At 33.9% G+C, this 21,078-nt stretch overlaps 2 protein-coding genes across 2 annotated transcripts; one reads left to right on the top strand and one right to left on the bottom strand.

The window, feature by feature from the left end:
• The first annotated feature begins 799 nt into the window (after positions 1–799).
• On the top strand, positions 800–5,736 carry LOC143588395 (L-galactono-1,4-lactone dehydrogenase, mitochondrial-like). The gene is made up of 6 exons (XM_077069409.1): positions 800–1,460; positions 2,782–3,032; positions 3,145–3,330; positions 3,485–3,899; positions 4,304–4,444; positions 5,350–5,736. Exons 1-6 carry the CDS (start codon positions 852–854, stop codon positions 5,512–5,514), a joined length of 1,767 nt encoding a protein of 588 aa, XP_076925524.1. The 5' UTR covers positions 800–851; the 3' UTR covers positions 5,515–5,736.
• Positions 5,737–17,572: 11,836 nt separating this feature from the next.
• On the bottom strand, positions 17,573–20,206 carry LOC143588394 (BTB/POZ domain and ankyrin repeat-containing protein NBCL-like). Its single transcript, XM_077069408.1, has 2 exons — positions 19,682–20,206; positions 17,573–18,783 (listed from the first exon to the last, which is right to left on the bottom strand). Exons 1-2 carry the CDS (start codon positions 20,168–20,170, stop codon positions 17,761–17,763), a joined length of 1,512 nt encoding a protein of 503 aa, XP_076925523.1. The 5' UTR covers positions 20,171–20,206; the 3' UTR covers positions 17,573–17,760.
• Between the last annotated feature and the right edge of the window lie 872 nt (positions 20,207–21,078).

The raw sequence follows: 21,078 nt of genomic DNA, 5'->3' as shown, positions 1-21,078 counted from the left end.
CAACAGTAATTGATAAACTTCTTTAACTCTTTCTTAATGCAATGAGGTTGCGCTAGACCAAACCCAACATTTGATTGTGTTAAAACTTCTTAAAACTTTTTTTTATTAAAAAAACAGTTTTAACCCATTTCATAAATACTTTTTACACCCTTTTCCTAAATAATTTATAATAATGACGGTAAACGTATTGAACCGAATCGAACAATGTCTTGTTCATGTTAGTCTGTTAAGCAAATACCTAACCGAACGAGATCTACCGTTCGTGTTCGTTCATTAAGATAATGAACCTGTTCGTGAACTGTTCACGATCACAAACGAAATTTTGTTTGATTTAGCTAACTAATAATGGTCAGTGTCAAAGAATCGGTCCGTCTACCAAGTTTGTGCTGATGATCTTTTCTTTTAAAATTCATATTCATACCTTAATTTTTCATATAAATTATCACATAATACTCCTATATTTTTATTTTAATAACAATATTACTTAAATTTAGATACTAAAATCAGAAACGTCATTAAAAAGTAATAAAAATCTTTAATCAACAAACATTAACGAACGTAGACGAACATACACTAACACATTACCGAACATGACAAACACAATTGAACGAACACTGTCTTTGTCCATGTTCATCGAACAGACGTAAACAAACTTTCCATCAAACAGTTCACAACTAATTCCCCAAACATTCGGTTCGGTTCGGTTCGGTTCGGTTCGTTTACGACCCTCGTATTAATCCAACAAAACCAGATTTAAAAATAGTTAACACTTAACTGAGGTCACTTCTCATACACATTACACACCAACCAACCAACCAACCAAACCGGTGACTGAATCCAATCACCGGCAAATGTTCCGATCACTCAAACTCAACCGCCACCACCAAACCCTCAAAACCCTAACCCGTCAATTCTCCTCACACCCACCACCACCACAACCACCACCACTCTCCGCCGCCACCTCCACGTCACCCCACCTCCGCAAATACCTCGGCTACTCCGCCCTCCTCTTAGGCTGCGCCGCCGCCACCTACTACTCCTTCCCGTTGCCGGAAAACGCAAAACACAAAAAAGCACAACTTTTCCGGTACGCGCCGTTACCGGACGACCTACACACGGTGGTCAACTGGAGTGGGACCCACGAGGTGCAAACCAGGGTTTTCTTGCAACCCGAGAGTTTGGAACAGCTGGAGAAGATTGTTGACAATGCGAATGAGAAGAAGCAGAAGATTCGGCCTGTCGGGTCCGGGTTGTCCCCGAATGGGATCGGTTTGGCCCGAGGTGGGATGGTGAATTTGGCATTGTTGGATAAGGTGGTGGAGGTGGATAAGGAGAAGAAGACGGTCACGGTGCAAGCGGGGATACGGGTTCAGCAGCTGGTCGATGCGGTTAAGGAGTATGGGATTACTTTGCAGAATTTCGCGTCCATTCGGGAGCAGCAGATTGGTGGCATTGTTCAGGTGTGAATGCCAACACCCCTATTTTGATTCGTGTTAAAAACATCAACTTTAACCTGTGCACACGGTTTAAGTGTAATTTGAACATGGCCCGTTTGAATCATTTAGCTAAACGGGTTGATGGGTAGTAATCAAGTTTTAAACGTGTTTGGGGTTTTAAAAAGATGGGTTAAACGGGTCATAGACGGGCTAGTGGGTCGATCTGTTTAAGTTAATAATATAAACTTGTTAGACGAGTGTAGCGGGTTGATGGGTTGTAATAATGTAATCTAGTTGCTAATGTGTTAATTGGGTTGGTGAGGTTAAAAGGAAATGAATTTAATGGTTCATAAACGGATTAGTGGGTTGACCCATTTAACTCATTTACATAAACCGGTTAGTTGGTTGACTTGTTTAATTAAATAGGCTGGCGGGTTGGATTTTCTTAACTAAACTGATTAAACGGGTTGACCAAACATGACTTGTTCGATTAAAAAGGTCAGCTTGAACAAACCCGCTTTTTAAACAGGCCACTCGAACACGACCCGTTTTTAAGCGGGTTAGATATGCTAACTCAAAACCTGATTATTTTTGTGTTATGTTCAGGTGTTGTTGGAAATTGCCACCTCTAGAGTTTTATTAATAACAATAATCAGAGAATACAAATTTTAGATAGTTAGCCTCCCTGTACACACTTAAACTGTGTAACACCAAACTTTTTGTTTAACCTGTTTATCTTAGCGGGTCAAACGGGTTGGTGGGTAATAATTAAGTAATATAAGTTGTAAACGTGTTAATCGGGTTAATGGGATGTATAAAATGGGTTAAACGGGTTAGTGGGTTGGCCTAACTAACCAGCTTAGCGGGTCAAACTGTTTAACTAAACTGCTAAAATGGGTCAACCCAAACACGAACTATTTTTTTAAACGGGTTACATATGCCAACCCACAAGCTGCGACTATTATCATGTCGTGTTTCGTGTCACTTTCAGAATAATGGAAGAATACAAATTTTAGGCAATTAGTTCACCCTGTGACGTTTCTTCCAAGGGTTAACTAATCTTAGGGAAAGAGAAACTACTTTTGGGCCTGACTTTGGGTCACATAGGCCTGGCCCAATAATGCCTATTTTGGGCTCTGTGCAAAGTGGCATGATAACCCGGCCCTAGTCCCCCTAACATCTGTTTGGACCACAATCGGCCGAAACACAAGCACAAACACATCACAATGCCACTTCTCATAACAGGCCCAAACTCGGCCCATTTGAGAATATGAAAACCTTTAATTCAATAAATAAAATCAAATTAATTAATAATACTGATGAATTAATTATGTGATCATTATAGGTTGGTGCACATGGTACTGGTGCAAAGTTACCTCCAATTGATGAACAAGTTATTAGCATGAAATTAGTTACCCCTGGCAAGGGTACAATAGTAATTTCGAAAGACAAAGACCCGGAACTGTTTTATTTAGCCCGATGCGGGCTCGGTGCGCTTGGTGTTGTTGCTGAAGTCACTCTTCAATGTGTTGAAAGACAAGAACTTGTCGAACACACATTTGTGTCTAATTTGACAGAAATCAAGAAAAAACATAAGTATGTATTGTTTGTTTAGTTTAAGTTTAATTTGCTAGATTAATTATTATTATTATAATTATTATTATTATTTTAATTTTTTTTTTCTTATAATATTTTTTTATGGTTGCAGAAAGCTTTTAAATGACAACAAGCATGTAAAATACCTTTACATACCGTATACCGACACTGTTGTAGTTGTGACATGTAACCCGGTTTCAAAATGGTGGGGCGCGAACAAATTTAAACCCAAGTATAGCGTAGACGAGGCTTTACAGCCCGTTCGTGATCTGTATCGCGAGTCAAAAGAGAAATACAGGTGAAAGTTTGTTTATTGCCCAGTTGGCAGTTTTGTCCCATTTTGTTATATGGGTCAATTCGGGTTATGATTTTCTTTAAACGGGTTATTATTATTATTATTTTTTGCACACCCTTTACTCATTTTTCCGGTCTAATTATTATTTCATATTCAGAGCCCAACCGATAACTTCATCAATGGCTGAAGACGAGCCAAAAATTAGCGATCTTTCATTCACCGAACTACGAGATCAATTAATAGCCCTCGATCCGCTCAACAAAGATCACATAAAAAAGATTAACGAAGCCGAGGCCGAATTTTGGAAAAGATCTGAAGGGTATAGAGTCGGGTGGAGTGATGAGATTTTGGGGTTTGACTGTGGCGGTCAACAGTGGGTGTCCGAAACATGTTTCCCAGCTGGCACGTTGTTGAAACCTAGTATGCAAGACATTAATTACATCGAAGATGTTTTGGGGTTGATCGAGAAGGAAGAAATACCTGCGCCTGCACCCGTAGAACAACGATGGACTGCTTGTAGTAAAAGTGTAATGAGTCCTGCTTCGAGTGAATCTAATGATATATTTTCATGGGTAAGTGATTTTAATAGTTGGTTTTTTCGGGTTTAAGTTCATGCAAAACCAAAACTGAACTAGAAATTTGGTTTTGGTTGAGTTCGGTTTTTTCGGTTACCAGTAAGTTATTTTGGTTTCATGCATATATTATTTGTCGTTTTGACATGCGGCATCTAATACTTATTTTCCAATGCAAATTTTTTAAAAAAATATCTTTTTTAAACTTGTAAAGTATTCTATTTATATACATACATATATATTTTTTTCTTTCAAATAAGCATATTTTTTTGCGTATGTGGCTGCTGACATGGCATCAATTACTCAACTAGTGCCACATAATTATATACATCTAGTAAAGTTAGTTTAATGAGGCTGCTTGCTAAAATCAGTATTCTAATATTTACTTAATTTCTATGTGGCAGGTTGGTATTATTATGTATCTTCCTACAACCGATGCTCGCCAAAGGAAACGAATAACAGAAGAATTCTTCCATTATCGACATCTTACGCAAGCGCGTTTCTGGGATAAATATTCTTCTTATGAACATTGGGCTAAAATCGAGGTAAATTAACATTCTTGACTTTTATTGAATTTATCTTTTTAAGATAAAAATAAAGTACATGTTTATTATTGTAAGAAAGACAAGCATAAAATTCGATCATATATAATAGCAAATTTCTTCACATGAAGCAATGTGAGATCAAAAACACATTGAATGAAAAGACATTTTTTGCTTTTATTTTTGGACATTTTTTTGAAAGAAAAATATATTTGATCTTTTATTATATCTGTAAAATAGTATTAAATTATTAATATTCGTTGCTTCTATAATACAAAATAGTATTAATATATTTTGTTTATATATTATTGTGGTTTCCTCTACTTGGGCGCACACTTTTTTTAGCCTTGCAGACTTGTGAATGAATTGAACGAACACAAATGGAGCATGCTAGTGTTGTTTAACTTTAATGAAGCACGAACGCCTAAACGAGCGAGGTTTTCGTGTTCGTTTGTTAAGGAAATGAACTTGTTCGTTCATTAACGGTATGAACCTAAACAAACGTAAAGTAATGAACATAAACGAGCGCAAACAAAGAACCTAAACGAATTTAAATGAAAGACCGGGGTGTAAACGAGCATAAATGAGCGAATGATAAATGTGTTCATGCTCATTCGTTTATATTGAACCACCCCAAACGGTCAAACATGGCCCAAAGTGTATTTAAACGTCTAAACAACCTCTTATATCGGTTTGCTAAAAGGTAGTTAGATTAGTATTTTTTTTACAATATAGTTATCGTAATTATAGTTAATACATTATTCACTTATAAAAATTTTTTAAAAAAGGGATGTAAAAGAATGTTAACTGGGCCAACCCATTTCGACCCAAACCTGTTTTGACCCGTTATCAACCGACCCGCTTCAAGGATGACCATGTGTCTTTATTTAAAAATATTGTATTTTCAGGTTCCAAAAGACAAAGATGAGCTGGCAGCACTCCAAGCGAGATTAAGAGAGCGATTTCCTGTAGACGCTTTTAACAAAGCGCGTGCTGAGTTGGATCCTAATCGTATTCTGTCCAACGCTATGGTGGAGAAAATGTTCCCATTGGATGATAATGCTTCCACGTAAGCATCATTCACCTTACCAAAGTTTACAAAAAAAAAGGTAAAAAGGATATTTATTAAATGTTTTTATGTTTTGGTATCTCATATAATCTAAGTTTTAGTATTTAAGTAAAACTTGTTGAAAACTGATGTTTTGTTCCAGTAGAGTGAAATAGGAATGAAAAGTTTAATGTATTTGATTGTTTGATTTAAATGTGTTTTGTTATGGTTTAATAAGAGAATAATAAGTTGACGGACCATTTTTGTAACTATTGGTATTTTCAATGGTCTATTATTGTATAAGTTTTATAATAATGAAAATAGTGGGAACAAGTCAAGACAAAGCAAATAGTAATGAAAATCAAATCATGGATAGAGAGGAGACACCTTATTACCACAACAGTCAGCAGTGGGTCGGTCTTTGTTGTTATTTATGTTAATGTAGAGATATAAGTTGTGATTTTGAGCAAATTAATAAGTTGTAGAGATCTTTCTCACGCACGCACGTCGGTCCTAGTGCATTGACCGACGTGCATTGCGAGTTTTGCATGAGCATAAGATGTGACATGTGCACACATGTGTGGATACTATGGACGGGGGAATTTGCATACATCTATGCACATAAGCTTCTATCGTGCATAACCGCACAACATTTAGTATAAACACACAACTATAATTCTACAAGTTAACATGGTTGTGTCACCATTACGCCACCATCTGCCTCACCCCAAACAAATTAATAACGACGATGGAGTTGGTGGCCGGGTTCTGGGGGTGGGATGGAGCTTTGAGTTGACGAGGCGAGCAAAGGCTTCAGGTGGTGATGGTTCTTCGAAGGTGGCTTACCAAAAGAGGGGGTCTGTCGGAAAAACCTGAGTAGGGAATGAACAATTGTGAAACCCGAAGAGTCTAGTTATACAAATAAAAGACTGTTTTGCCCCTCATTAAACTTTGAAAGACAAGATTATCAATTTGGACAAATTGCGTTAGTTGTGAAACCCGAAAGGTCTAGTTGCACAAACAGAACTCTTTGGACGAAAACCATATAATTGACTAAACTTTAAGGACAGTTTTGGCACTTACTCTTCGCTTTTATATGATTCTTTTGTCCTATAACTTTTATTATATTTGTGTTTTTTTTATTAAAATAGTTAATAATTTATAAGCAATGCATGTGAATGTGATGGAAAGTGTCAAGTCGGTCATGGGTATGTCACTTCAATTCCAATAGATGTTGGTCCATTTTAATGCTAAGGGTGCATGGGAACACTTTCCACATCTCAAAAACATACCGCAAAATCCAACCAAACTAAACTATATAGGACTGAGTTTAAGAAAACAATCAACACTTTTATTTTTGTCAATATCACAAGTCACATGCATACATATATTATGAAGTACATGATACACGCTAGAGGTGCATAAACCGGTTTAAAACTAAAAACTGGTTTGGGTTGAAACCGGTTCGGTTTGGTCAACAAAAGTCAAAACTGGTTTATGTTCAGTTTTTTGGTTGAAACCGGTTTCTTGAATCAATTTTGATCGGGTTTAGTTCGGATTTTGATTGGTTCGATTATGATTTTGACCGGTTTTGCCGGTTTCGGTTTGTTAACCGGTATGGAATCGGTTTGGCAGAGAAAATTACAAACCGGTTCCAACCTACAGTATCAATCGATTCCAAAATAGTTAATCATTCATAATTAAGTGATAAAAACATGTATTTAAAACTTGTGCTTTGCAATGAACAAAAAAAAAAGAACGTAAATAAATTAAGCCAAACACCTGCAAAATTTAGATTGAACCGTAAAACACTATCACATAAAAGAATAAGTAAGTCAAAATGAAGAAATAGACGCAAAAACATTAAACCACATATGCGTGTTGCTACATGTTTTCTCGCAATTCAAGCGGATTTGAATTAATGCGTTGCGGCGAGACCATTAAACCGAAATGCATTGCATGTTTGCATCATATGCATTACAATTTGGGAAAAAAGTTAAACAATGAAAAGCTTTCATGACTAGTTTCTAAACCTTTTAATCTTCAAGTTCGAATGCATGTTTTCCAATTTTAGTTTGTTAATTATTATCTTTTAGCTTTTATATAGTTTATACTTTATTGGCTATCTTATATAAACACTTCAAAGGAAAACATATGCACATGGCGCAACAATCGTTATAAATCTTATCGTAAATAGTATGAATGATATTATTTCTTGACAAATACAGTCCAGAAGTTAAATGACATACACGTAACACCATTAAATCTCTAGTAATAACTTGTACTATAAATTAAATTGGATTGTACATTTGTTGGTTAATATATATATATATATATTTGTAGTGTTGGGACACTTATTTAATTGAGTTTAATTCATTGAACCAAAAGTTAGAGATGTTAAAACAAAGTACGTGTCACTTTCCTAGCGGTTAAAGGTTCTAGTTTCATGGTGGATATATATACAGATTTAAAAGAAGAATTAATTGTGTGAGAATTAGTCGTTCTAGAAAATGTAAATGTGCTTTGTTGTTCCAATAATCAAACTTGTGTCAATTGATACTCATACATGAGAAGGTAATCAATCATATATCTATTCTTTGACTTAGGGGGAGGGGTGGTGGAAATCTCACACACCTCACCCAATTAAATTATGTCACATCACCAACCCCAAATCCATCATATTTTGATGGAATTTGGTAGGGGTGGTGTGGTGTGATAGGTTTTGGTATATATACATACATATATATATACATATAGGTTTTTGTGTGAGTGAGAGAAGTGTATTTGGGGTGTATATATATGTATATAGAGAGAGTGAGTTCCATCACTCAAACCCATCACTTGCGTGATGGCCATCACGCAACCATACCCATCATGCTTGAAGAAAGGACCGGCGGCGGTGTTCAATTACCCATCGCGCGTGATGGATGGCTTATCACGCACCGCCCCGTCCCCCCTTATGTTTTCAATTGGTAGAGTTAATTTTCATTTCATATGTTTATAAAATGTAAATCGATCTCAAGATGCTTGGCGTGCTACTTAAATACATAATTCATCTTTAGATATGTTGCACCAATGTGATCATAGGTATATGTAGTTAAACTAGGAGATAACCATAGGTTATGCATCAATGACATAATCAACATGTATTATTAATGTTAAACTCAATTCCTCGATTCATTTAAGCTTATTTTTATATAAATTTTCCAAAATGTAACCTAATAAGCCCAGTTAAAAATCTAGTTGTTTAATTCTAATTATAATAAAAATAGTAAAAACAAATCTACTCAAGGCTCAAATATTTTTCTCACGTTGGGCTCAAAAGTTGATTAGAATTTTCAATTGATTTGGTTAGGTCTAAGAGCATTCTCAATCAATTCATCAAATTATGTGACAAGTGTTTTTATAATTTATGTTGTGGTTTAGAGTGTTGTGAGTGAAATAAAGAGAAAATGTTGTAACTTTTATGTATATTTGAAAAGTTTTTGTATCACCCTACTAATTTATTAGAGTAAAATGCGGTTTTCGTCCATCTGTTTTGTTCAAATATGCGGTTTTAGTCCAATAGTTTCAAATTTGCGATTTTCGTCCTTGTGGATTCATTTCACTTGCAATTAAAACTGAATTCATTAACTCCGTTAAGTCTGGTCATTAAACTCATCAGTGTGCCCCTCACGTGACTACGTGAGGGGCAATTTTGTCTTTTTTCTCTCCAAATAAACTTCAGTACTAATTCGCAAGCCCTCACGTGAGAGGTTGGGGTGTATTGGGGGGAAAAGAGGACAAAACTACCACTCACATGAAAGGCACGCTGACGGGTTTAACGACCAAACTTAAAGGGATTAGTGAAGTTGGGTTTAATTGCAAGTGAAATGAAATCAAATGGGCGAAAATCGCAAATTTAAAACTATTGGACTAAAACCACAGAGACAAGCCACATGTACGAAAATCACAGTTCACTCAATTTAATAATATATTTTGAAAATGGTTGTGAGTGAATGGGAGAGAAAAATGTAATGATAAAGGTATAAAGACACATTATTAAATTGAGAATGAGAGAGAAAATGTAATGTGTTTTAGTGTAATATTTGGATTTTGAAAATAGTGAATTGAATATGAATGCTTAAGGAAGACACAATAATCGTAGCTGAATGACGATCATAGGTATGCATAGTAGTCGTAGAGGGACTAGAGATAAGATCCCTAAAGTTACAAGACATCCGTCGGTCTGAAGAAGCTAGCGCAAATAGTGGCTTACACTGAGCTAAGCAAGTATGTTGCAAAATCTTTTAGGGCAAATTGAGAATGTAATGTTGAATCACCTTAAAGAAAACTCCAGAGGAACTGCTACTAACAAGAATATTGCTATTGCATATAAGCACTGACGCACATAACAAGTGACTGAACTTAATGAACAAATAATGAATTGTTCGATGTTATATTAAGTGAAACAAGTGTCATGAAAATCGTAGATATCTCCCAAGGCTTGCTTATAAAGGTTTGGATACAAATTCTTCGTATCACACAAGGTGTAAAAGGGATTTTGGATCATTAGATTAAGTACGTCGGAAGAGAAAAAGGAAGAGAATACCGTATCACACCTTTTCAAATGTGAAAAGGCTTGGAGGGGTAATACTGGTATAGCCTATCGTAGTTGATTTTTTTAAGTTTCTCCTGTGTTTTTTAAACGTCCATAACAAAATATTATTTTTATTAAATTATACCATAAATTCAATCTATATATTATGTTTAATTTGAGTAACATATCGTTACACATTCTTTTTTTTAATAATCTACTTTTCTTAAACTAAGATGTGTTGTTTGTATAACGTGCGAGATTACGTACATGTGTAATTATAAAAATAGCTCGCATCTTTATCATATAAGTTGGGTAACTATTTATGGTAGTTGTGTACTTATGTACATGCGTAATTTTCATACAATTTGTCTAGCAATATAGTTAATTTTGTGTGTAATTATGACGCGGACGAATACCCGAAGGACATGTGTTGTTTCATGACTCCGTACGCTTTGTACGATAAGATCCATTTGTACATTATGTTGCTCTCTCTCTCTCTCTCTATATATATGGTGAGGTTATTTTACAATAATTGCTTAACGTACGATATGTACGCGACACGCTTAAAGGCAAAAATAGTAAAACGTTTAGCCAAAAAACTAAACCGCTCAGCCAAAAACCTAAAACGCTCAAAAACGGTTTTCGTGAAGAAAAGTAAAAAAACGATCGATTAACGATCCAAAACTGTTTATTTCGGTGAACCAATGATTAATTGGATATGCATTGACGATTTCGAGATCTGTGATTTGATTTCATGGATCGATTTCATAAATATAAGTATTGTTATACCTAATGTAAGTTAAACAATTATTTTATTTTATCTTTTCTATATATATATATATATATATATAGGGGATGGTTCAAGAGAGAATGAAATTACTGCGAGAAATGAATATGAGCCACTGGTTTTATTTTAGGTTTTAAAAGCTTTAAGATTAATTAAGAAACTATAAATGCATCTCTCTATTCAATTAATATAACTAATCAAATTACTATAATTGAAAAATATTAAGAATTTATTTATTTTCTATCCAAATTTTTATCCTACACAAGTACAATTGATCCTACACATGTACAATTTATTCACACGTTAAAGTTTCTTTTCTATCCTAATTTCTTCCAACTCGATATATAACTATTTATCAACACGTAGTTACATTGTGATAAATAATACAAAAAACTATTTTACATGTGTTAACATTAAATATTAACAAAAAAATACAACCTACACAAAAAAATATAGCCTATACTTGTTCTGAGAATAAGAAAACATATAACCTACACACAAAATTCATCATCAATAAAATACATACGCACACGAAAACATATAACCTACACACGAAAAACATATAGCCTACACACGAAAATTTCATACTACACAAATACAATTTATTTATACATTAAAAAAATTCTATTTAAAACCAATTTCTTCCAACTCAACTTATCAATATCCATCAACATGTAGTTACATTGTGATGAATAATACAAAAACTTATCTTATATTTGTTTGCATTAAATGTGAAATATACAACCTACACAATAACATATTACCCACACTTGTTCTAAGAATAAGAAAACATAACCTACATACGAAAAACATATAACCTACACACGTGTAGGATATGTGTATATTTGTGTAGTTTATATAATTGTTGATGTCGAATTTAATATGTAAGTTGTATGCTTTTTTGTATGTTGTACGTTTTTATTGCTCAAAACAAGTGTATGTTATTTTGTGTTTGTTGTATATTTATTGTTTATATTTAACGGACACATTTGTATGACATATTTTTTTATTATTTATGACAATAGTTTTTCTAGATATATCAATTGAAAAAAAATATATTATGTTTTAATATTTATTGTTAAAAATTACGCGTTGATATATGCTAATAAATTGAGTGAAATGAAATTGTTTTTTAATATAAATAACTAGTATATGAATAAATTGTATTTTTGTTAGATAAAATGAAGATGATGTAAAATAAATTAGAAAACTAAATTAATATTTTTATCTTTTTAATTATTATATTTAAATTATGTAGATATATTAATTAGAGAGATGTTTATTGTGGTTATATTAGTTGTATTAATTGGAGAGAGAAAGTGTATTTATTGTTGCATTTATATCTTTTTCATTTATGTTTAAGCATTTAAAACCTAATATAAAACTAGTGGCTCATTTTCATTTCTCGCATTTCTCGCGGTAATTTCATTTCTCTTTTGAACTAAAACACACATACATATATATATATTAATTGATACAGTAACAAATTCATGGCTGGTCTCTGGGACAAGTTCTGCACATCATTGATAACTCAAACCACACAAAGAAGCACTTTTTATTGTGGCTGTCTTTCTTTAATTCTGAGTCACATCTGTGCGTGCGTGCGTGTGTTGAAATGGGTCTTCTCTTGTACAATCAGTTTTGACTGACTCAAATTTTAACACAGAAAATTATATATCATCATAAAAGCAAAAAACTGTAAAGTGTGAACTATAAACAAATGTATAGTGATGGTGAAAGAATGAAATAACAAGAGAAAAGATGATGTGATAGACAATACACCTTCAGCAATTATACTCCTTTCACTCTCTCTCTTTTTCCCTTTTACATATTATTTAATAAAAAATGTCCATATATTTGTCAAAAAGATTCAAACAATCGAAACTATGAACCTGCACAAATTTGTGGGAAAAAAGTAATCATGTCTGGACCCCATAAATGGAGCCAAGGTAAAACAAAAACATAAATACTTCAAAACTCACCTAATTGTTTATCATGTTCTAATCTTGTTTTCATTCATTTTCTACCTTAATACTTTACGTGGTTAGCAGGATACTGATGGAACCTATAATTTTTCTTGTAACGGCTTTCATAGTTAAAGAAATGGAGATTCAAGTCACCAACTTCTAGTTCTACTTGTGACGTATTTTGTAATTGTAAACAAGAACCGAGATCTAGCGTTTACACATGTCGTATGTTTTAATCAAGATATACTACATCATTTGTCGTTCTTCACACCTTTAAGGTCATACATACCTGAAAATGTGGATAATATAGTTAAATCGAATAATGTTAAAACATAAAACAAGATGTTGAGTAAACTAAACAAAATAAATCCAATCCTAAGCCTATTAAGACTCAACTACTTAGTTGGCCGTTAAATAAACTTAACAAGCTCTAACCGACAACTCGAAAAACATTAATAGACTCATACTTGTCTTCGACTTCTTCCCCGGCCAAAACTATTGTCCCTTTCAAGATGAATCCATCAAGGGTGTTAAGAAGTTTCGAAACTATTTGCTATTATACATGGAATAATGCTCTTCGGTTTCAATTCACCGTTTCTTATACAAGTCTGAAGTGTTAAATTTTATATTCGTTCTATACATTTACAAGTATAAAGCTCTTACTACTTTTACTTAGATATGAACAATTTATCTTATTTTAAGTGTTTATAAATGTGAAATAAAGTTATTATTTTACACATTTGAATGTTTGATACATTGTAATAATTAGGTTAAGACCAAGTGTAGCATGTCTCTTTCTCAACCAAGTTACAAAAATAAAATACTTATAAATGTATGTAAACATGTATACAGATCCCAATGCACATAACAAATTCAAGCTTTGATCAGCCATATATCTACACTTTGAGTAGTTCACCAAAGATTTAAAACTATTTTACTTGGTTCAACTGCAAAAGAGTTAAAAAGGAAACAGTTAGAAGTGAAAGCACTTACTTTACTGCAGAAAGCTGTTATAATTAGCCGAGTTAACTCAGTTATAGACCATGAGACAAGACAATCTTTTCATTAACAGGTTAGGCTAAGGGGTGTGGGGGGCTCTAATGGGGGCGCGAGTGAGGGCTCCAGCCAATAATATTATGACGTGTGGCAGAGAGAGAAACTGGATAAGGGGGGTGTTGGAGCCCCCGTTGGAGCCCCTGGCCCTGGTGTGGAGGGGCTCCAACAGGGGCTCCAGCGGATTTTTTTTTTATTTTTTTATAACTATATTCAAAAAACGTATTATTAAAAACTCATAAATTATTAAAAAAACACACATTAATGAAAAAACACATTAATATCTAAAAATAAAATAAAAATAAAAGTACTAAAAAAACATTATTCTTATTCTTCGGCTGGTGCGGTGACGACCATAAATCGTCGTCAATATAATCTGAATCTAGGTTTGGGTACCAATTTCCAGCCATGTTTTTAAAAAAAAGTTTGGAAGATGGGTTGATTTTGGGTTTTTTTTTGAAGTTGTGGTAATTGTTTTATGTGATTTTGGGTTATATATAGGAAGAAAAAACTTTTTTTTTTATTAAATAAGAGCCCAACGGCTCATTTATCATGTCCAACGGCTCTTTCTCCCTTCCCAATGTCCCTTTACGCCATACTGGTCCCGCGAACAGGCTTGCGCCTGCTTTGTTTTTCGTGCTCGCGCCCCTCTCGCGCCCCGGTGGTGTGGTGCTCGCGCCTGGGGGCGCGAGCGGAGGGGCTCTCGCGCCCCCGTTAAAGCCCCACACCCCTCAGCCTTACATATGTAAAAAAAACCTTAAACTAAGTTAACCCTGTTTACATAGGGAGCATGCAACTGAAACTGAAAACTTAACAGCTCAGTATATCAATCCAACCAGGTTATGGGAATGCTTGCATTAACATCTTGTAACTTATGCATCACATATGGAATCTTGTTGTGACATTGCTGTTAACAACATTCAAGACAGATATTGACAAAAGAGTTTTCTGGGAAATGAAATAGCAGATTTACAGAAAAACATAGAGATGGAGTGATTGCATATAAAAATTTATTTTTGTTACTGTTGACATAAGAACACAAAACAAATACTAAAGTTTGTTAGATAACAAATTTTCATCAAATAAGTTTCTTAAAATGTGTGAATTTTTGATACGACACGTAAACTTGACAGATAAATTGGTAGGATTGCGGCTAAATAAGTATAGATCTTAAACATTCTTAAATGTTTAATTTGTGACTACTTTGGTTGACCCGACAAACCCCTTTCTAGTCCATCCAACAATTCGGTTAAATTAGATAAAAAAAATTTACGAATTTCTAGTTCACACCCAGTGCTATAACCGATATATAACTTTTACATTCTTTATACGGGTCATGTTTGGTTTACGGTTTACATAGGTTAAATACTTATATCTATACTAAAGTTGATACTTGGCACTAATTAATTTTCTGGAATCTAATTTTATTTGTTACCATATTGACTTTTTATAACAAAAATAGAACATTTAAAATAGTAATCTAATCACAAAAACATGATATATACTCCATTTCTGGTATGTGAACATGTTTAAATTCATCTATAATAAAATAAGTTTTATTGAATAAAGTGCGACATCCTATAAGCAAAGAGAGACGAATCAAAAACTAGTTTAAGTCTTTGTTAACCGGATATATATATTAAGGCTAAACCTACAAGTTAGTATCTATATTCAATAACTAAATATTGAGATAAAAAAAATATTTACCAAAAGCATAAGGATTGAATAAAAAGCCAGAACTATTTGCAAAGAAATTTAGATTTTAAGTACAAAGATTAATTTTTTAATGTAATTTCTTAATATATCATCAAGGGTTTAAGCTTTATGAAAGATGGAGTTAAGTACTACTGCAATAAAGGAAACACATGAAGGGACATGAGACAAGATTACATGGAGGGAATCCAGAAATTAGATATCACACAAATTAAATATTAACTCTCTGCTGTGTTGTCACACTCACTTGTTGCATTCATGCAAGACAACCAATCAATCTATCCATTCAGCTATTTACCCCATTTCATGTCCTTTTTTTTCTATAAATATTTATTTTATGATATCCTACTTTTTCTCATGTCATAATAAAGCTAAAACCCATTATATAATATTTATAATACAAACTTCAATTACTCATTTAAATATACTTGAATATAAATTATAATATAATCCCTTTTGAGTGAGAGACTGCATGCCAGTTTGTCAAAATGTAGTATTTCTTATATATTAAATGGGCAGTTGTTATTTAAAAACTGATTAATGGAAGCATGATCAATAATCATGTATTTGGTCAATGTGTTGGTGGATTAAATATCTATTAATTTTCTCTTGCTCACCAAAACATCTCTTAAACTCAACCAGGTGCATGAACTTTCCAGCTTGTCGGTCGGTTGATAAAATATCGACATGGTTCTCTAAACGTATTCGCATGTATCAACAAACTGATTCGAACTCGTTTAAATTAAGTGAAATTTAATCAAAAGTTGTTATGTGAAACAATAAAACATTTTTTTTGTAACAAGTGTATTAATTAAATAGCCGGACTATATACATTTAATAAAAAGTTGTTTACCCCTGAAAAACTGAGCCTTTAAAGGAAGGACAAAATTGCAACTTTTTTTGGTTGGATTCAGCATATAATTATAAAAACTACAAGTAGCTGGGACCTATCCATCATAAATTAACTATGTAGTATAATATTTATATAAGGTAAACTAGATGATGCTTCTGGCTGAGGAGCAAGAAAATAATAATTGGCCAAAAAGTTATAAATACGATCACTATTAAATTCCAAGAACAAAACAAAAATGTATTAAAAGAGTTGACCGATTGTTTTAATAGAGAGATTGATCTCCACACAAATAAGTGAGCAAACACTTTGATTTCAAGATTCTTCATGTCCCATCCATCTCATCTCATGAGTGATCTTTAAAAAAACCCACCTTCTATGGTCTCTCACCACTGCCAATTATCATCATAAAACCAACAATACGCACCATCCATCATCAAGTCTTTTTTAACCCAACAATATATAATAAGTGGTAGGGTGTCGATAGTCGAACAATCAAGTTTTGACGGCTTTTAGATTAAACCGTGGGGCATAAAATTACTGATACGGCTTTTGATTCATGTAAACCAAAAGAAACATTGTTAAGAATAATCGAACAAATCCAAACCAATAACTAACATTTAGGCTTTGGTTTGGCTTTACAGCTTAGGCTTGTTGGATTTTTATAATACAAAAACACATAAATACGATAAGAAAAAGAATATATATTGTTAAACAAAGCATAATGTGTATAGTGCAACTTAAAATAACTAGATGCATTGGTAAAATGTAAAATGTTTAAAAGCTTAAAATCCGATGGTCTATTTTTCCACCTGGTTTCGAGTATAAATCACAAACTAGGCCGCTCAGTGCTACATCAAAACTGAGCGGCCTTTAAGTATTAATTTCACGGTTTCAAACCAAACCAAGAAAATCAATTTCATGAAATATTGTTACATGCTTACATGCGGATAGGTTATTATAACAATTTATTTGGCTTGAACCTTTCTTACAATAAACAACTCAAAGCTGAAATATTTGATTTCACTTAGATACACAGTTTAATTAAATAACTTTTGAACCAATATTGCATAAGATAAGCAATTTCATTAATAAGTAATATGTTGAACATCCTAAGTTAAATTGGAGAAAAGAATACACACCAAAAGAGAGATGAAAGGTGACCAAATATAGGGGAAAGATTATATCAATAGGTACCCATAGAGTTGTTCTTTTGACTGAAATATTTGTGCTTAATCAATCCCACTTCATGGGTGAATATATATAGTTAATTAATTCTAGATAAAGGAAGAAAGAGAGATAAATATATAAAGATAGTTGACCTAATACTCATGATGAGGATGGTGATACATTGATGTGTCACAACCACCTTGTGAAGAACCATGTCTATTATGACTATGATGGTGATGATGATGATCTTGATCTCTTCCACCACTTACATCCATCTTATTGCATCCCATTTGTGCTGCTCCAAGATTCAGATAAACCAACCTTGAATCAAGATTCAAGTTCCCAATATTCCCACTACTGTTTGAACTGCTGCTGTGAGTATGATCATCATTCATTTGCGGATAATTTTGTGTCGAATTCGAACCCGCATTTGCAGCTGCAGCATTACCTTCTTCCCTGGAGATCACCATTGCAGCTGATTGAACAAGCTCGAGGCAAAGGCGAAGCTTGTTCGGTTCGATATGGGTTAGTCCAGGAACCGCGCCTTTGAATAGGAAATCAGAAGTTAGGGTTCGAAGGATGTCGAGTGGTGTGATCCCTTCAATGGTTCTAACATTAGGGTCCGCGTGATGGTCGAGTAACACTGCGACCATATCCGGCGAGACCATTTCGGACGCTATGTGAAGCGGGGTTTTCCCGACTGGTCCCGCCGGGTAATTCACATCAGCAGCCCCTAATTCAAGCAATGCTTTCACTACTTCTCGGCTGCAATTCTCAACTGCATAATGTAAGGCTAATGCCTCATCAAGATTCAACCCTTCACCCATGACCATGAGCTTAACAAGCTCCACATCCGATGAATCAAGCGCGCGCCTCATTCGTCGAATCTTTTGGTCCTCGAGGTCCGCGGCTACCGAGAGGTCGTGGTGGTGGTGCGGGTGATGGTGCTGGATGATCGAGCGGCGGGATAGGGATGATTTTAGGCGAAGTTCTTCGATTTTCGCCACGATATCAATCGGAAGATGTTTTGCTAAAATTTCTGGTGGGAGACCAGATTTTGCTACCAAGTGAGAACAAGTAGTCCATAGTTGATGCATGTCTTGTTTTCTTGAAGCTAAAAGAACCTTCATCACATCTTCAATTGAAGCTTTCTCCACCATGATTGCTAATTGCTTCTAAAAATCAAAAGTTTTAAAAAGATCAAAGATTATAATAAGATTATATATAATAATCCCCATACTTTACCAAAAAAGATTACATATTTTAATCATAAAGATTAGTTATAATAATATTATTTGTGTTGGTGATGTATGGTATTAAAAAATGGGAAATTGAAAATTTCCATTTGTGCATTATTAATGGGACTGTATCTATACAACCAAACAAAACACAAATTAGTAGAGAGTTAGGGGGGAAAATGATGGGTGTAATAACTAATAACTGTTGAAGACAAGACTAGAGAAGGATAAAGAAAAAGATCTAAATTTAGAAAGCTGGTAGTGTGGAACATAAAGATAGAACAACCCAATTCAAGAAATGAACAATGTTCATGAAATCAAGATAACATTTAACAACACATGTACACATGATATTCATGTACACACACTCTAACACTTCACTCTCAATATTACATTTTTGGAAATATTCTGTCCATTTTCAAGAAAGAGTATTGTAATTCATCATCTGTTAAAACATTCTATTTGGTAAAGAATTTATTTTCAGGTGCCTACTTGACCAAACACTGCACAAAAGAAAACAAGAAACCAAAAAAATAAAAAGATTTAAACCAACAAAACTTAGAAAGAACCCATAAAGATTATTGTAAGTTTGGAACTCATCATCTGTTAAAGCTTTCTACTTGACCAGTTACTGTAGACAGGAAGAAGAAATAGAACATAAACAAGAAACCAAGAAAACAAAAAAAAAACAAAAACCAAGATTGAATTTTTTTTATAAAAAGATTCAAACTAACAAAATATAAAAACAACCCAGAAAGATCTATGTATAGATTACAAACTTTCATTAAGTTTAGAGAGAGAAAGATGAGAGAGAGTAAACTAAACTAAACCAAACCTGAGTGAGTAAAACAAGCTGCTCAACACCAAAAGATCTAGCGGCGGAGAGTGCATCAAGAGCAAGATCAACGGCTGAGGTGCAATGTGTATGCCAACACCCTCTCTCACCACAATTAGGTCTGGGCTCATGTTTTTGAGGTACTATTGAAACCTGACCACTATACAAAAACTGCAACATCAGCAAGAAGACCTCGTACCCAACCGAATTCACAGGTATCACAGTTGAGTTCCTTGGAGAACCGGGTCCCATCCGTGAGCCTAGCGGGTCGGATCCGAACCCGGTTGGGGAATCAGTTCCAGTTCCAGTTCCAGTCCCACCGGAGCAAAAGAACTTGCGGAAGAAGAGACTTCTTGCTGCTAATATGCAACGGTGTGCATGAACAATTCTGCCTTCAACACTAAAGGTCACATCACTGAAAGCTTGACCGTTGATTAGAAGGTTGAGGTAATCTAAGGATAAAGATCTTAATGAATCCTCTAGAGACATGGTTGTATGTAATAATAATAATAATAATAATAATAATAATAATAAAACAAGACAAAGAGTTTATGGGAAGCTAGAATTAAGGTTTTGATGTTAGTTGTGGAACATAACTGGTTTGGGTTTGGATTGTGTGTTGTTGTTCTTCAACTTCATGTTTAGAAAGAGAGATGAGAGAGATTATTGTGATTTCTTGTGGAAGATATTTGTTTAGAGAGATGAGAGAAATTAGGTGGATGGACGGCTTGGGGTATATAAAAGGGATGAAAAATTGAAAATGTATGTAGTGATATTATAAAGTAAATGATGGTTTTAATTATATATAAAATAATAATTCTTTCCAACAATACCACTTTTCAATTAGCCTAGCCCAATTATATTAATTATTTAGAACATGGACAAATAAATGAATTGGATTACTATTAATAGATACAACAAATTAGTTTGGATTCAAAAGTCTTCTATAAGAGGCAATATGACATATTTTAAAACTTATAATATTAAAAAAAAAAATATCGTACCTTTTTTAGCGAATGACGAATAAAGGTCAGGATACCTAGCTAACTCAGTGGTAAAAGATGACTTTACATGCTTGCGATTGCCCATCATCTCTTGTTCCAAAAAAACTAGTCACCCGAAAGGCCGTGGTGGTAAACCCATGCTGGAAATAGATTCGAACTTGAGACATTTAGATGCCCAACCCAAATATTCAGTTTTGCTCCAATCCAGTTGACTTAAAGCTCATTGGCAAATAATAATAACGTATTTTGGTCGGTAGTTACTTTGATGATTATTCTTTCTTTTTTTTTTTACTTTAATATCCTTTAAAACTTGCAATTGGCCTTATGGTTTAATGACATAGAAATGATAGTTAAAGGTTTAAAATTTTTATGGTCTCAAGTTCGAAACTTGAC

This window comes from Bidens hawaiensis, unplaced genomic scaffold (genome assembly GCF_021521415.1).
Source record: "Bidens hawaiensis isolate Kalapana, Puna unplaced genomic scaffold, B.hawaiensis_p1.1 tig00036355_1, whole genome shotgun sequence".
In the NCBI taxonomy this organism is placed as follows: domain Eukaryota; kingdom Viridiplantae; phylum Streptophyta; class Magnoliopsida; order Asterales; family Asteraceae; genus Bidens; species Bidens hawaiensis.
Note: the sequence above shows the minus strand (reverse complement) of the source record. Positions and strands in the feature narration are given on the sequence as shown.

Excerpts from the sequence above, each read along its gene's own strand:
- LOC143588395 (XM_077069409.1), top strand. The coding sequence starts at position 852 with ATGTTCCGATCACTCAAACTCAACCGCCACCACCAAACCCTCAAAACC. Across the intron at positions 3,033-3,144 it reads GAAATCAAGAAAAAACATAA|AAAGCTTTTAAATGACAACA; the intron begins GTATGTATTGTT and ends TTATGGTTGCAG. Across the intron at positions 3,331-3,484 it reads GAGTCAAAAGAGAAATACAG|AGCCCAACCGATAACTTCAT; the intron begins GTGAAAGTTTGT and ends TTTCATATTCAG.
- LOC143588394 (XM_077069408.1), bottom strand. The coding sequence starts at position 20,170 with ATGTCTCTAGAGGATTCATTAAGATCTTTATCCTTAGATTACCTCAAC. Across the intron at positions 18,784-19,681 it reads AGCTTGTTTTACTCACTCAG|AAGCAATTAGCAATCATGGT; the intron begins GTTTGGTTTAGT and ends TTTGATTTTTAG.